The following is an 18,125-nucleotide window of genomic DNA, read 5'->3' as shown; positions in this document are numbered from 1 at the left end:
GTGGTGGTGGTGGTGGTATAGATGTAGTTATATACATATGGTGGCGGTGGTGGTATAGATGTAGTTATATACATGGTGGTGGTGGTATAGATGTAGTTATATACATATGGTGGTGGTGGTATAGATGTAGTTATATACATATGGTGGTGGTGGTATAGATGTAGTTATATACATATGGTGGTGGTGGTATAGATGTAGTTATATAAATATATATGGTGGTGGTGGTATAGATGTAGTTATATACATATGGTGGTGGTGGTATAGATGTAGTTATATACGTGGTGGCGGTGGTGGTATAGATGTAGTTATATATATATGGTGGTGGTGGTGGTATAGTTGTAGTTATATACATATGGTGGTGGTGGTATAGATGTAGTTATATACATATGGTGGTGGTGGTGGTATAGTTGTAGTTATATACATATGGTGGTGGTGGTGGTGGTATAGATGTAGTTATATACATGTGGTGGTGGTGGTGGTATAGATGTAGTTATATACATATGGTGGTGGTGGTGGTATAGATATTGTTATATACATATGGTGGTGGTGGTATAGATGTAGTTATATACATGGTGGTGGTGGTGGTATATAAGTAGTTATATACATATGTTGGTGGTGGTATAGATGTAGTTTTATACATATGGTGGTGGTGGTATAGATGTAGTTATATACATATGGTGGTGGTGGTATAGATGTAGTTATATATATATGGTGGTGGTGGTGGTGGTATAATGTAGTTATATACATATGGTGGTGGTGGTGGTGGTATAGATGTAGTTATATACATATGGTGGTGGTGGTGGTGGTATAGATGTAGTTATATACATATGGTGGCGGTGGTGGTATAGATGTAGTTATATACATGGTGGTGGTATAGATGTAGTTATATACATGGTGGTGGTATAGATGTAGTTATATACATATGGTGGTGGTGGTATAGATGTAGTTATATACATATGGTGGTGGTGGTGGTGGTATAGATGTAGTTATATACATATGGTGGTGGTGGTATAGATGTTATATACATATGGTGGTGGTGGTATAGATGTAGTTATATACATGGTGGTGGTGGTGGTATAGATGTAGTTATATATATATATATGGTGGTGGTGGTGGTATAGATGTAGTTATATACATATGGTGGTGGTGGTATAGATGTAGTTATATACATATGGTGGTGCTGGTGGTATAGATGTAGTTATATACATGTGGTGGTGGTATAGATGTAGTTATATACATATGGTGGCGGTGGTGGTATAGATGTAGTTATATACATGGTGGTGGTGGTATAGATGTAGTTATATACATATGGTGGCGGTGGTGGTATAGATTTAGTTATATACGTGGTGGTGGTGGTGGTGGTATAGATGTAGTTATATACATATGGGGGTGGTGGTGGTATAGATGTAGTTATATACATATGGTGGTATAGATGTAGTTATATATATATATGGTGGTGGTGATGGTGGTATAGATGTAGTTATATACATATGGTGGTGGTATAGATGTAGTTATATACATATGGTGGTGGTGGTGGTATAGATGTAGTTATATATAGATGGTGGTGGTGGTATAGATGTAGTTATATACATATGGTGGTGGTGGTATAGATGTAGTTATATACATGGTGGTGGTGGTGGTATAGAAGTAGTTATATACATGTGGTGGTATAGATGTAGTTATATACATATGGTGGTGGTATAGATGTAGTTATATACATATGGTGGTGGTGGTATAGATGTAGTTATATACATATGGTGGTGGGGGTGGTGGTATAGATTTAGTTATATACATATGGTGGTGTTGGTTGTATAGATGTAGTTATATACATATGGTGGAGGTGGTGGTGGTATAGATGTAGTTATATACCTATGGTGGTTGTGGTGGTATAGATGTAGTTATATACATGGTGGTGTTGGTGGTATAGATGTAGTTATATACATATGGTGGTGGTGGTATAGATGTAGTTATATTCATATGGTGATGGTGGTATAGATGTAGTTATACATATGGTGGTGGTGGTGGTATAGATGTAGTTATATACATATGTTGGTGGTGGTGGTATAGATGTAGTTGTATACATATGTTGGTGGTGGTGGTATAGATGTAGTTGTATACATATGGTGATGGTGGTGGTATAGATGTATTTATATACATATGGTGGTGGTGGTATAGATGTAGTAATATACATATGGTGGTGGTGGTGGTATAGATGTAGTTATATATATATGGTGGTGGTGGTATAGATGTAGTTATATACATATGGTGGTGGTGGTGGTGGTATAGATGTAGTTATATACATATGGTGGTGGTGGTATAGATGTTGTTATATACATATGGTGGTGGTGGTATAGATGTAGTTATATACATGGTGGTGGTGGTGGTATAGAAGTAGTTATATACATATGGTGGTGGTGGTATAGATGTAGTTATATACATATGGTGGTGGTGGTATAGATGTAGTTATATACGTATGGTGGTGGTTTTGGTGGTGGTATAGATGTAGTTATATACATATGGTGGCGGTGGTAGTATAGATGTTGTTATATACGTGGTGGTGGTGGTGGTGGTATAGATATATCAATATGGTGGTGGTATAGATGTAGTTATATACATGTGGTGGTGGTGGTGGTATAGATGTAGTTATATTTATATATGGTGGTGTTGGTGGTGGTATAGATGTAGTTATATACATATGGTGGTGGTGGTGGTGGTATAGATGTAGTTATATACATATGGTGGTGGTGGTGGTATAGATGTAGTTATATACATATGGTGGTGGTGGTGGTATAGATGTAGTTATATATATATGGTGGTGGTGGTATAGATGTAGTTATATACATGTGGTGGTGGTGGTATAGATGTAGTTATATACATATGGTGGTGGTGGTGGTATAGATGTAGTTATATATAGATGGTGGTGGTGGTATAGATGTAGTTATATACAGATGGTGGTGGTGGTATAGATGTAGTTATATACATGGTGGTGGTGGTGGTGGTATAGAAGTAGTTATATACATGTGGTGGTGGTGGTATAGATGTAGTTATATACATATGGTGGTGGTATAGATGTAGTTATATACATATGGTGGTGGTGGTATAGATGTAGTTATATACATATGGTTGTGGGGGTGGTGGTATAGATTTAGTTATATACATATGGTGGTGTTGGTTGTATAGATGTAGTTATATACATATGGTGGTGGTGGTGGTATAGATGTAGTTATATACCTATGGTGGTTGTGGTGGTATAGATGTAGTTATATACATGGTGGTGTTGGTGGTATAGATGTAGTTATATACATATGGTGGTGGTGGAATAGATGTAGTTATATACATATGATGGTGGTGTTGGTGGTGGTATAGATGTAGTTATATACATATGGTGGTGGTGGTATAGATGTAGTTATATTCATATGGTGATGGTGGTATAGATGTAGTTATACATATGGTGGTGGTGGTGGTATAGATGTAGTTATATACATATGTTGGTGGTGGTGGTGGTATAGATGTAGTTGTATACATATGGTGATGGTGGTGGTATAGATGTAGTTGTATACATATGGTGGTGGTGGTATAGATGTAGTTATATATAGATGGTGGTGGTGGTATAGATGTAGTTATATAGATATGGTGGTGGTGGTATAGATGTAGTTATATACATGGTGGTGGTGGTGGTATAGATGTAGTTATGTATAGATGGTGGTGGTGGGTGGTATAGATGTAGTTATATACATATGGTGGTGGTGGTATAGATGTAGTTATATACATGGTGGTGGTGGTGGTATAGATGTAGTTATATACATGGTGGTGGTGGTGGTATAGATGTAGTTATATACATGGTGGTGGTGGTGGTATAGAAGTAGTTATATACATATGGTGGTGGTGGTGGTGGTATAGATGTAGTTATATACATATGGTGGTGGGGGTGGTGGTATAGATTTAGTTATATACATATGGTGGTGTTGGTTGTATAGATGTAGTTATATACATATGGTGGTGGTATAGATGTAGTTATATACCTATGGTGGTTGTTGTGGTATAGATGTAGTTATATACATATGGTGGTGGTGGTATAGATGTAGTTATATTCATATGGTGATGGTGGTATAGATGTAGTTATACATATGGTGGTGGTGGTGGTGGTATAGATGTAGTTATATACATGTGGTGGTGGTGGTATAGATGTAGTTAAATACATATGTTGGTGGTGGTGGTGGTATAGATGTAGTTGAATACATATGGTGGTATAGATGTAGTTGTATACATATGGTGGTGGTGGTGGTATAGATGTAGTTATATACATATGGTGGTGGTGGTATTGATGTAGTTATATACATATGGTGGTGGTGGTGGTGGTATAGATGTAGTTATATACATATGGTGGCGGTGGTGGTATAGATGTAGTTATATACATGGTGGTGGTATAGATGTAGTTATATACATATGGTGGTGGTGGTATAGATGTAGTTATATACATATGGTGGTGGTGGTATAGATGTTATATACATATGGTGATGGTGGTATAGATGTAGTTATATACATGGTGGTGGTGGTGGTATAGAAGTAGTTATATACATACGTGACTAACTGACTGATGTTTCAGGTCTACGTGACTAACTGACTCTGTTTCAGGTCTACGTGACTAACTGACTCTGATGTTTCAGGTCTACGTGACTAACTGACTCTGATGTTTCAGGTCTACGTGACTAACTGACTCTGATGTTTCAGGTCTACGTGACTAACTGACTCTGATGTTTCAGGTCTACGTGACTAACTGACTCTGATGTTTCAGGTCTACGTGACTAACTGACTCTGATGTTTCAGGTCTACGTGACTGACTCTGATGTTTCAGGTCTACGTGACTAACTGACTGATGTTTCAGGTCTACGTGACTAACTGACTCTGTTTCAGGTCTACGTGACTAACTGACTGATGTTTCAGGTCTACGTGACTAACTGACTGATGTCTCAGGTCTACGTGACTAACTGACTCTGATGTCTCAGGTCTACGTGACTAACTGACTCTGATGTCTCAGGTCTACGTGACTAACTGACTCTGATGTTTCAGGTCTACGTGACTAACTGACTCTGTTTCAGGTCTATGTGACTGACTCTGTTTCAGGTCTACGTGACTAACTGACTTCTGTTTCAGGTCTACGTGACTAACTGACTCTGATGTTTCAGGTCTACGTGACTAACTGACTCTGATGTTTCAGGTCTACGTGACTGACTGATGTCTCAGGTCTACGTGACTAACTGACTCTGATGTTTCAGGTCTACGTGACTAACTGACTGATGTTTCAAGTCTACGTGACTAACTGACTGATGTCTCAAGTCTACGTGACTAACTGACTGATGTCTCAGGTCTACGTGACTAACTGACTGATGTCTCAGGTCTACGTGACTAGCTGACTGATGTTTCAGGTCTACGTGACTAACTGACTGATGTTTCAGGTCTACGTGACTAACTGACTGATGTTTCAGGTCTACGTGACTAACTGACTGATGTTTCAGGTCTACGTGACTAACTGACTCTGTTTCAGGTCTACGTGACTAACTGACTCTGTTTCAGGTCTACAAGACTAACTGACTCTGTTTCAGGTCTACGTGACTAACTGACTCTGTTTCAGGTCTACGTGACTAACTGACTGATGTTTCAGGTCTACGTGACTAACTGACTCTGATGTTTCAGGTCTACGTGAATAACTGACTTTCTGTGCTCTGCAGGTCTACGTGACTGACTCTGTTTCAGGTCTACGTGACTAACCGACTGTGCTCTGCAGGTCTATGTGACTGACTGTGTGCTCTGCAGGTCTACGTGACTGACTGATGTTTCAGGTCTACATGACTAACTGACTCTGATGTTTCAGGTCTACATGACTAACTGACTCTCTGTGCTCTGCAGGTCTACGTGCAGCTGGCGGAGGATGATAAGGTGCGCTATAAGAATGAGATGAAGTCCTGGGAGGAACACATGATGGATATCGGACGGGAGGACCTGATCAGACGGAAAGAGACCCACAAGGACAAAACGGCTACTAAAGGAGGCAAACAGAAATCCAAAATGAAAGTGGTGAAGACTAAATCTGTAGGAGCTACGACAGCGAGGAGCGGGAAAAAGGCCTGAGTTGTTCTGGAGAGGAGGGGTGCCGTTATAAAGGCAAGGTACCGTCCCAAAATTGTTTTATTTTGTTTATCAGTTGTCCATAGTCATATCAATGCTCCTAGAGCCTCAAACTGTGAAAGAACCTTCATCCGTCTGGGAAAGATCATGAGACATTCTCAACTGACCGTCAGAATGAGAATTCACTGTTAACTATCATAAAGCAGTGCTTTTTCTAGTAGGAAAATATGAATTATGTCGAAGTTAAGTTCCTGTAAACAGGGCCACGTTCTGTATCTACTGTCTCTATACATTACGTACTGTACAGGCTAGTCTATACTAGATATAGTCTTTGTTAAGATAATTGCCGGCTGAGTGTTGACATACCAGTTACTTTGTTTGTAGACTATTCGTTTTTACCTGCGTAAAAAGTTGGCTCATGTTTTGTATCTAATCTTTATTAAATAAACATTTACGTACATTTAAAATAAAAAAAAGAACACTTCATATTATACACAATGTTTATACAGTGAAAACAAATTGGGAGGAAATCGACAAGGTACATAAACACTGTATGATGAAAGTAAACTATGTACAATATCTACACATTAATGCTCCCATCGTATAATAAAACTGAACAATATCTACACATTAATGCTGAACAAGGTGAACTGTATATAAGTCAGAGATGTGCTGAGTGATTCGGTGATGGCTCCTGTAGCAGAGCCTGGAAGTCTGGAGAGCAGACCAGCTTGGGTTAGGGTTAGAGTTAGGGGTTAGGGTTAAGGGTTAGGGGTTAGGTTTTAGAGTTAGGAAGTCTGGAGAGTGGTCCGGTGATGGCTCCTGTAGCAGAGCCTGGAAGTCTGGAGAGCAGACCAGCTTGTGTTTGACGTTCCCCAGGATACTCATGTCTCCAGTCGGGCCCTCAGACAGACGCACAGACACCAGTTGCTGTGGGAGAAATAACAGATGATTTAGCCCCTTATTGTCTGACCCTAAGACATTGTCTGCACATCCTGGATCACAGTGAATCAGGACTACGTGGTTCTTTAGGACTACCGTAAATTCCGGACTATAAGCCGCAACTTTTTTCCCAGGCTTTGAACCTCGCGGCTTAAACAATGACGTGGCTAATATATGGATTTTTCCCGCTTTCAATTTTTTTTCTCTCCAAAAAAACACATTCTGTGACGTGCTCAGTTTTTTGGCGGCATGAAGCTTTCATTTAGACCAATTAAATTGCCGAACGGGTTAAGGTAAACAACTTTTTTGTTTACTGTTTAGATTAAATCGAGCGCTCTCAAACTTCCCATCATTCTGATTACGGTAGTCATTTTGTCACCCTCATCATGGCAAAGACACGGAGAAATGCATATGATGCAGCTTTCAAGTTGAAGGCGATTGATCTGGCTGTTGGAAAAGGAAATAGAGCTGCTGCACGGGAGCTTGGTCTTAATGAGTCGATGATAAGACGTTGGAAACAGCAGTGTGAGGAATTGACTCAGTGCAAAAAGACAACTAAAGCTTACTGCTAATTTTTTATTTTTTGTTACAAGCCGTGTTTCGTTAAAGCCTATTTTTGTTACAAGCCGTGTTTCGTTAAAGCCTGTGTAAAGTTAATTTGTTTCAATGTAACGGTAGACACCTGCGGCTTATAGACGTGCGGCTTATTTATGTTCAAAAAAATAAATACATAATAATTCAGTGGGTGCGGCTTATATTCGGGTGCGCTTAATAGTCCGGAAATTACGGTAAACACATCCTGGACTACAGGACTACGTGGTTCTTTAGGACTAAACACATCCTGGATCACAGTGATACAGGACTACATGGTTCTTTAGGACTAAACACATCCTGGATCACAGTGAATCAGGACTATGTGGTTGTTTAGGACTAAACACATCCTGGACTACAGGACTACGTGGTTCTTTAGGACTAAACACATCCTGGATCACAGTGATACAGGACTACATGGTTCTTTAGGACTAAACACATCCTGGATCACAGTGAATCAGGACTACGTGGTTCTTTAGGACTAAACACATCCTGGATCACAGTGAATCAGGACTAAACACATCCTGGATCACAGTGAATCAGGACTGTGGTTCTTTAGGACTAAACACATCCTGGATCACAGTGCTACAGGACTATGTGGTTCTTTAGGACTAAACACATCCTGGACTACAGGACTATGTGGTTCTTTAGGACTAAACACATCCTGGACTACATGGTTCTTTAGGACTAAAAACATCCTGGATCACAGTGAATCAGGACTACATGGTTCTTTAGGACTAAACACATCCTGGATCACAGGACTATGTGGTTCTTTAGGACTAAACACATCCTGGACTACATGGTTCTTTAGGACTAAAAACATCCTGGATCACAGTGAATCAGGACTACATTGTTCTTTAGGACTAAACACATCCTGGATCACAGTGATGCAGGACTACGTGGTTCTTTAGGACTAAACGCATCCTGGATCACAGTGAATCAGGACTATGTGGTTCTTTAGGACTAAACACATCCTGGACTACAGGACTACATGGTTCTTTAGGACTAAACACATCCTGGATCACAGTGAATCAGGACTATGTGGTTCTTTAGGACTAAACACATCCTGGACTACAGGACTACATGGTTCTTTAGGACTAAACACATCCTGGATCACAGTGCTACAGGACTATGTGGTTCTTTAGGACTAAACACATCCTGGACTACAGGACTACGTGGTTCTTTAGGACTGAACACATCCTGGACTATATGGTTCTTTAGGACTAAACACATCCTGGATCACAGTGAATCAGGACTATATGGTTCTTTAGGACTAAACACATCCTGGATCACAGTGAATCAGGACTACGTTGTTCTTTAGTACTAAACACATCCTGGATCACAGTGAATCAAGACAACTAAAGCTTACTGCTAATTTTTTATTTTTTGTTACAAGCCGTGTTTCGTTAAAGCCTATTTTTGTTACAAGCCGTGTTTCGTTAAAGCCTATTTATTTTTGTTACAAGCCGTGTTTCGTTAAAGCCTGTGTAAAGTTAATTTGTTTCAATGTACCGGTAGGCACCTGCGGCTTATAGACGTGCGGCTTATTTATGTTCAAAAAAATAAATACATAATAATTCAGTGGGTGCGGCTTATATTCGGGTGCGCTTAATAGTCCGGAAATTACGGTAAACACATCCTGGACTACAGGACTACGTGGTTCTTTAGGACTAAACACATCCTGGATCACAGTGATACAGGACTACATGGTTCTTTAGGACTAAACACATCCTGGATCACAGTGAATCAGGACTATGTGGTTGTTTAGGACTAAACACATCCTGGACTACAGGACTACGTGGTTCTTTAGGACTAAACACATCCTGGATCACAGTGATACAGGACTACATGGTTCTTTAGGACTAAACACATCCTGGATCACAGTGAATCAGGACTACGTGGTTCTTTAGGACTAAACACATCCTGGATCACAGTGAATCAGGACTAAACACATCCTGGATCACAGTGAATCAGGACTGTGGTTCTTTAGGACTAAACACATCCTGGATCACAGTGCTACAGGACTATGTGGTTCTTTAGGACTAAACACATCCTGGACTACAGGACTATGTGGTTCTTTAGGACTAAACACATCCTGGACTACATGGTTCTTTAGGACTAAAAACATCCTGGATCACAGTGAATCAGGACTACATGGTTCTTTAGGACTAAACACATCCTGGATCACAGGACTATGTGGTTCTTTAGGACTAAACACATCCTGGACTACATGGTTCTTTAGGACTAAAAACATCCTGGATCACAGTGAATCAGGACTACATTGTTCTTTAGGACTAAACACATCCTGGATCACAGTGATGCAGGACTACGTGGTTCTTTAGGACTAAACACATCCTGGACTACATGGTTCTTTAGGACTAAACGCATCCTGGATCACAGTGAATCAGGACTATGTGGTTCTTTAGGACTAAACACATCCTGGACTACAGGACTACATGGTTCTTTAGGACTAAACACATCCTGGATCACAGTGCTACAGGACTATGTGGTTCTTTAGGACTAAACACATCCTGGACTACAGGACTACGTGGTTCTTTAGGACTGAACACATCCTGGACTATATGGTTCTTTAGGACTAAACACATCCTGGATCACAGTGAATCAGGACTACGTTGTTCTTTAGTACTAAACACATCCTGGATCACAGTGAATCAGGACTACGTTGTTCTTTAGGACTAAACACATCCTGGATCACAGTGAATCAGGACTAAACACATCCTGGATCACAGTGAATCAGGACTATGTGGTTCTTTAGGACTAAACACATCCTGGACTACAGCACTACATGGTTCTTTGGGACTAAACACATCCTGGATCACAGTGCTACAGGACTATGTGGTTCTTTAGGACTAAACACATCCTGGACTACAGGACTACGTGGTTCTTTAGGACTAAACACATCCTGAACTATATGGTTCTTTAGGACTAAACACATCCTGGATCACAGTGAATCAGGACTAAACACATCCTGGATCACAGTGAATCAGGACTATGTTGTTCTTTAGGACTAAACACATCCTGGACTACATGGTTCTTTAGGACTAAACACATCCTGGATCACAGTGAATCAGGACTATGTGGTTCTTTAGGACTAAACAGGAGAACTAGACTGTTAGGTACCTGTTCTAAAGGGGAAGGCCGTTCCCTCTGGGACGTCCATGGTGATGTTTCTCAACACCATCTAACCCTGTAATATGTCTATTATAATAACGGACCTGTTCTAAAGGGGAAGGCCGTTCCCTCTGAGACGTCCATGGTGATGTTTCTCAACACCATCTAACCCTGTAATATGTCTGTTATATTAACGGACCTGTTCTAAACGGGAAGGCCGTTCCCTCTGGGCCGTCCATGGTGATGTTTCTCAACACCATCTAACCCTGTAATATGTCTATTATATTAACGGACCTGTTCTAAAGGGGAAGGCCGTTCATAGTGATGTGTCTATTATATTAACGGACCTGTAGGAAAGAGAAGGCAGCTCCCTCTGATACGTCCATAGTGATGTCTCCCAGCACCAGCTGCACCTTGCCAGACTTCCTGATCTGTAGTTTACCCAGAAACCCCTCTGTGAACTCTGACAGGACAGGAACATCTTGACCAGCAGGGTCCTGAGGAAGAACATGGCCTTTAGGGTTAGGAGAACTCTGACTGGATGGGAACGCTGTCTCTAGCAGGGTCCTGTGGAAGAACATGGCCTTTAGGGTTAGGAGAACTCTGACCGGATGGGAACGCTGTCTCTAGCAGGGTCCTGTGGAAGAACATGGCCTTTAGGGTTAGGAGAACTCTGACCGGATGGGAACGCTGTCTCTAGCAGGGTCCTGAGGAAGAACATGGCCTTTAGGGTCAGGGGTTAGGAGAACTCTGACTGGATGGGAACGCTGTCTCTAGCAGGGTCCTGAGGAAGAACATGGCCTTTAGGGTCAGGGGTTAGGAGAACTCTGACTGGATGGGAACGCTGTCTCTAGCAGGGTCCTGAGGAAGAAGATGGAATACAACAAATATAGACCTTAGCGTGAAATGCTTCTCTGTTAGAATGAAGTGGACGGTAGAAAATAAGGATAGAATGTGGTCATTACTCACTGGTGCTTTATTGTGAGAGGAGCGCTTGCCGTCGGACTTGAAGTCTTTTTTAGCATTTTTTTCTGGGGCTGTGATTGGCTGGCCGGTGGCTGTGGTTGGCTGGCCAGGGACGGAGGCTGTGGTTGGCTGGCCAGGGATAGTATCAGGTAGCTGGATGAACAGAAACTCTTCTGTCTCTGAAACCGTCAGCTGGTGGAACAGCTCTGCTACAGAGGGCTGGTCTGGGCTCAGGACACCCTGGCCTGGTCTATACTGAGGGATCTGGTCTGGGCTCAGGACCCCCTGGCCTGGTCCGTACTGAGGTCCTGCTCCATGCTGAAGGGCCAGGTGTGGGTTAGTAGTAGCAGGAGCTCTGAATGCTGTAGGGCAACAAACACAGGACCATCAGCTACCTGGGAACCCGTTTGGATTGACAAGACTGAAACGCATGTATCATGTGTTTATGTATTGAGTCTGTGCACCTCCATATATCCTCCATGTATGTGCATGTCTAACTGTCTACATCCAGGGCCTTCAGGAAACACCCCTTTGACTTATTCCTAATTTTGTTGTTACAGCCTGAATTTAAAATGGATTACATTGAGATTGTGTCACTAGCCTACACTCAATACCCCATAATGTCAAAAATTGAATTATGTTTGTAGAAATTAACAAATTAAAAATGAAAAGCTGAAATGTCTTGAGTGAATAAGTTTTCAAGCCTGAATGAGTTCAGGAGTAAAATGTGCTGAACAATGGACTACCCCGTTGTCTCTGCCGATGTGCTGTTTGTTGTTATTTTCTCTCTTTTACTGTTAACAGTTTAATCAAACTCTGGCTTTAACAAGTTTACCAACGTCCTAGTTTTGTCCTCCCTCTACTTTCTTCCAAAAGCGTCCGGGTTGGAAACGTTTAATCTGGCATGGATCTGCAGGACCTCCAACAGACGGAAAAGCTGAGTAACGCGATGCCTTCTCACTGCAGTCGCTGTCCTCGGAATATACAGGAGGATCGCTGGGTTGTGAACCCTGCTTCAGATGCGATAGTTAGGCCGAGGGCAATTAAAGGGTAGGAAAGGAGGATGGTGTCTGTACCACCAGGAAATACAGGTAGTTAATGTTAATGTTAATCCCCCTGCACAGTCAGGCAACAACATGGATTCTGGAAAGAAATGCTGTCCACATGCTCAACCGGTCGCTCATTCAGCCGGTTAGAAACATTTCAACCAGTTTTCCCCACTAAGCAACGAGTCAGTCAGAGCCTGAGCCTTCCCAGGTGTCTCCTCCACCGTTACGGGGTCTGAGCCGCCGGAGTCTCCCCACCATTAGCTCTGACAAATTGACCTAGTCATTGGTGACTCCATTACCCCGTTGGCGACTCATTACCCGCAGTATTAGACTTAAAACGAATCATCCAGCGATCATACACTGTTTACCAGGGGGCAGGGCTACCGACGTTAAGGCTAATCTGAAGATGGTGCTGGCTAAAGCTAAAACCGGCGAGTGTAGAGAGAATAGGGACATTGTTATCCACGTCGGCACCAACGATGTTAGGATGAACGGCAGAGAGTCTCTGGCCCCCTCCCAGTTAGGGGGAGTGATGAGCTCTACGGCAGAGAGTCTCTGGCCCCCTCCCAGTTAGGGGGAGTGATGAGCTCTACGGCAGAGAGTCTCTGGCCCCCTCCCAGTTATGGGGAGTGATGAGCTCTACAGCAGAGTCTCTGGCCCCCTCCCAGTTAGGGGGAGTGATGAGCTCTACAGCAGAGAGTCTCTGGCCCCCTCCCAGTTAGGGGGAGTGATGAGCTCTACAGCGGATCTCTGGCCCCCTCCCAGTTAGGGGGAGTGATGAGCTCTACAGCAGAGAGTCTCTGGCCCCCTCCCAGTTAGGGGGAGTGATGAGCTCTACAGCAGTCACACAACTCAATCACTTGTTAAACTGTTTCCTGTTTCCTCCCAAAAGGTAGAATTTGTAGATAATTGGCCCTCTTTCTGGCTCACCCACAAACAGGACCAAGCCTGACCTGTTGAGGAGTGATGGACTCCATCCTAGCTGGAGGGGTGCTCTCATCTTATCTATGAACATAGACAGGGCTCTAACTCCACAATGAGAGAGGGTGCAGGCCAGGCAGCAGGCCAGGGTGCAGGCCAGGCAGCAGGGTGCAGGCCAGGCAGCAGGGTGCAGGCCAGGCAGCAGGGTGCAGGCCAGCTTAGTAGAGTCTGCCACTAGCAGATTCAGTAGCCATTGTGTCGTCACTCTCAACGGATCATTAGAAAATGGTGAATCGTTGAAAGTCGTTGCTATTGGAAAGCTCTCATTATTAAAGATGTAGTTTAAGTATAACTCTGACTGCTGTGAAAGGTTCGTCTCTCCTAATTTGATAATACAGAAATAAACCACCACAGGCACTAAATACAGCTGCTAGAATCTTGACTCGAACTGTCAAATTAGATCATTATTCCAGTGCTAGCCTCTACACTGGCTTCCTGTTAAGGATAAGGCTGAATTTCAAGGTTTTACTGTTAACCCACAAAGCAATACATAGACTTGCTCCTACCCATCTCTCTGATTTGGTCCTGCTGTACCTACACGTACGCTACGGTCACAAGACGCAGGCCTCCTAATTGTCCCTAGAATTTCTAAGCAAACAGCTGGAGGCAGGGCTTTCTCCTATAGAGCTCAATTTTTATGGAATGGTCTGCCTATCCATGTGAGAGATGCAGACTCGGTCTCAACCTTTAAGTCTTTACTGAAGACTCATCTCTTCAGTAGGTCCTATGATTGAGTGTAGTCTGGCCCAGGGGTGCGAAGGTGAACGGCAAGGCACTGGAACGACGAACCACCCTTGCTATCTCTGCCTGGCTGTCTCCCCTCTCTCCACTGGGATTCTCTGCCTCTGACCCTATTACGGGGACTGAGTCACTGGCTTGCTAGTGCTCTCCCATGTTGTCCCTAGGAGGGCAGCATCGCATCTTGCAAGGCTTTTTTCACTAAACTTGAGTGGGTTGAGTCACTGACATGATCTTCCTCTCCGGTCTTGGGTGACAGCTTTGTGGGCTCCACCTTGTCTCAGGGTAGTACGTTGGTGGTCTGTTGATGTCCCTCTGATGTTGGGGGGGGCTGTGTTTTGGCAAAGTGGGTGGGGTTATATCCTGCCTGGTTGCCCCCCTCAGTCCCCAGTGTCGGGGGGCTAGTGTCAGTCTGTCCTATCCTGTCTTCTCTGGTGTCCTGTGTGATCTTAAGTATGCTCCCTCTACTTCCGCCATCTCTCTCTGCCCCAGGACCATGCCTGACAACTCCTGGCTGTCCCCACTCCCCCAGGCCGTGCTGCTGATCCAGTTTCCGCTGTTCTGCCTGCGGCTATGGAACCCTGACCTGTTCACGGACGTGCTACCTTTTCCCAGACCTGCGGTTTCCTGTCTCTCTCTACCGTACCTGCAGTCTCGACTAGAGGTCCACCGATTGGGATTTTTCAACAACGATGCCGATTATTGGAGGACCAGAAAAAGCCGCTACCAATTAATCGGTCGATTTTTATTTATTGATATATATATATATGTATATGTAATAATGACAATTACAACAATACTGAATGAACAATGAACACAATACATCAATAAGATCTATTTAGTCTCAAATAAATAATGAAACATGTTCAATTTGGTTTAAATAATGCAAAAACAAAGTGTTGGAGAAGAAAGTAAAAGTGCAATAAGTGCCATGTAAAAAAGCTAATGTTTAAGTTCCTTGCTCAGAACATATGAAAGCTGGTGGTTCCTTTTAACATGAGTCTCCAAAATTCCCAGCTAAGAAGTTTTAGGTTGTTGTTATTATAGGACTATTTCTCTCTATACCATTTGTATACCTTTGACTATTGGATGTTCTAGTAGGTACTTTAGTATTGCCAGCCTAATCTCGGGAGTTGATAGGCTTGAAGTCATAAACAGAGCAATGAGAGCTGCTGGCAAACGAACTAAAGTGCTGTTTGAATGAATGCTTACGAGCCTGCTGCTGCCTACCACCGCTCAGTCAGCCTGCTCTATCAAATCATAGACTTAATTATAATATAATAACACATTAGAAATACGAGCCTTAGGTCATTTAATATGGTCAAATCCGTCAACAAAACATTTATTATTTCAGTGAAATACGGAACCGTTCCGTATTTATCTAACGGGTGGCATCCATAAGTCTAAATATTCCTGTTACATTGCACAACCTTCAATGTTATGTCATAATTACGTAAAATTCTGGCAAATTAGTTTCCAACGAGCCAGGCGGCCCAAACTGTTGCATATACCCTGACTGCGTGCAATGAACGCAAGAGAAGTGACACAATTTCCCTACTTTAATATTGCCTGCTAACCTGGATTTCTTTTAGCTAAATATGCAGGTTTAAAAATATATACTTCTGTGTATTGATTTTAAGAAAGGCATTGATGGTTAGGTACAGTCGTGCAACGATTGTGCTTTTTTTGCAAATGCGCTTTTGTTAAATCATCCCCCGTTTGGCGAAGTCGGCTGTCTTTGTTAGGAAGAAATAGTCTTCACACAGTTCGCAACGAGCCAGGCGACCCAAACTGCTGCATATACCCTGACTCTGTTGCACAGAACGCAAGAGAAGTGACACAATTTCCCTAGTTAAAAGAAATTCAAGTTAGCAGGCAATATTAACTAAATATGCAGGTTTAAAAATATATACTTGTGTATTGATTTTAAGAAAGGCGTTGATGTTTATGGTTAGGTACACATTGGTGCAACGACAGTGTTTTTTTTTTATGTGAATGCGCTTGTTACCCATTTTGCGAAGTAGGCTGTGATTCAATGATAAATTAACAGGCACCGCATCGATTATATGCAATGCAGGACAAGCTACATAAACTCGTAATATCATAAACCATGTGTAGTTAACTAGTGATTTATGTTAAGATTGATTGTTTTTTATAATATACGTTTAATGCTAGCTAGCACCTTACCTTGGCTCCTTGCTGCACTCGCATAACAGGTAGTCAGCCTGCCACGCAGTCTCCTCGTGGAGTGCAATGATCGGTGTCCAAAAATGGCGATTACCGATTGTTATGAAAACTTGAAATCGGCCCTAATTAATCGGTCAACCTCTGAATGCTCCGCTATGAAAAGTCAACTGACATTTACTCCTGAGGTGCTGACCTGTTGCACCCTCTACAACCACGGGGATTATTATCATTTACCTGAGGTGCTGACCTGTTGCACCCTCTACAACCACGGGGATTATTATAATTTACCTGAGGTGCTGACCTGTTGCTCCCTCTACAACCACTGTGATTATTATCATTTACTCCTGAGGTGCTGACCTGTTGCTCCCTCTACAACCACTGGGATTATTATCATTTACTCCTGATGTGCTGACCTGTTGCTCCCTCTACAACCACTGATTTGACCCTGCTGGTCATCTATGATCATCTTGAAGAACAATCTAGCCTTAATGGAGGCTGTCACCAACATTCAGTGGAAAATACAATTTACACATTCTTCTCTACAAAGTCTACACTGCACAGGCACTCTGGCCGCTAGAGAACTAAACAGATTTCGGAGGCTGTCACCAACATTCAGTGGAAAATACAATTTACACATTCTTCTCTACAAAGTCTACACTGCACAGGCACTCTGGCCGCTAGAGAACACTGCTGTGCTGGTAATATGACTTTCCCAATTTACACCTTTTATCTCTACCTGCACAGCCAGAATAGGATCGCGTTTCTTCCTAGGCTCCTGCCTTTCTAGGGAGTTTTTCCTAGCCACCGTGCTTCTACATCTGCATTGCTTGCTGTTTGGGGTTTTAGACTGGGTTTCTGTACAGCACTTTGAGACATCTGCTGATGCAAAAAGGGCTTTATAAATAAAGTTGATTGGACTCAGTGTAATAGTCGAATATTGTTTAACATGATTTTTGAATGACTACCTCATCTCTGTACCCCACACATACAATAATATGGAAGGTCCCTCAGTCGAGCAGGGAATTTCAACCACAATGACCAATGAGGTTTTCCAATGCCTCAAAGGGTACCTATTGGTAGATGGGTAAAAATGTAAAAAAACAGACATTGAATATCTGAGCATGGTGAAGTTATTAATTACACTTTGGATGGTGTATCAATACACCCAGTCACTACACAGATACAGGCGTCCTTTCTAACTTAGTTGCTGGGGATGAAGGAAACCACTTGGATTTCACCATGAGGCCAATGGTAACTTTTTAAAACAGTTAGAGTTTAATGGCTGATAGTCGACCTGACGATGGATCAACAACATGTAGTTACTCCACAATGTGAAAATATTGTACAATCCAGGTGTGCAAAGCTCTTAGAATCACCTTTGGCAGTGGGTGAGTGTCTAATATGTATTGACTC

The 18,125-nt window shown here is 42.4% G+C and overlaps 2 protein-coding genes across 4 annotated transcripts in view; one reads left to right on the top strand and one right to left on the bottom strand.

Moving 5' to 3' along the window:
- tfam (transcription factor A, mitochondrial) overlaps positions 1 to 18,125 on the top strand; it is a 72,178-nt gene that overhangs the window by 12,841 nt on the left and 41,212 nt on the right. For 2 of the 3 annotated variants that reach the window (XM_045701247.1, XM_045701248.1), the window contains exon 7: positions 5,908 to 6,593. In XM_045701247.1, the coding sequence (XP_045557203.1) occupies positions 5,908 to 6,129 (222 nt within the window). In that variant the 3' untranslated portion in view covers positions 6,130 to 6,593. Of the gene's footprint in view, positions 1 to 5,907; positions 6,594 to 18,125 lie in introns of those variants that run through there. The other variant, XM_045701246.1, reaches the window with a different exon arrangement.
- Positions 6,548 to 18,125, bottom strand: part of LOC106577402 (DNA-directed RNA polymerase III subunit RPC4) — a 55,424-nt gene continuing 43,846 nt past the window's right edge. The window contains 3 exon segments of the mRNA XM_014155369.2: positions 6,548 to 7,056; positions 11,139 to 11,288; positions 11,761 to 12,119. Coding sequence (XP_014010844.2) covers positions 6,895 to 7,056; positions 11,139 to 11,288; positions 11,761 to 12,119 — 671 coding nt within the window. The 3' untranslated portion in view covers positions 6,548 to 6,894.

This window comes from Salmo salar, chromosome ssa18 (genome assembly GCF_905237065.1).
Source record: "Salmo salar chromosome ssa18, Ssal_v3.1, whole genome shotgun sequence".
Classification (NCBI taxonomy): Eukaryota; Metazoa; Chordata; class Actinopteri; order Salmoniformes; family Salmonidae; genus Salmo; species Salmo salar.
This window is presented reverse-complemented; position numbering and strand designations above follow the sequence as displayed.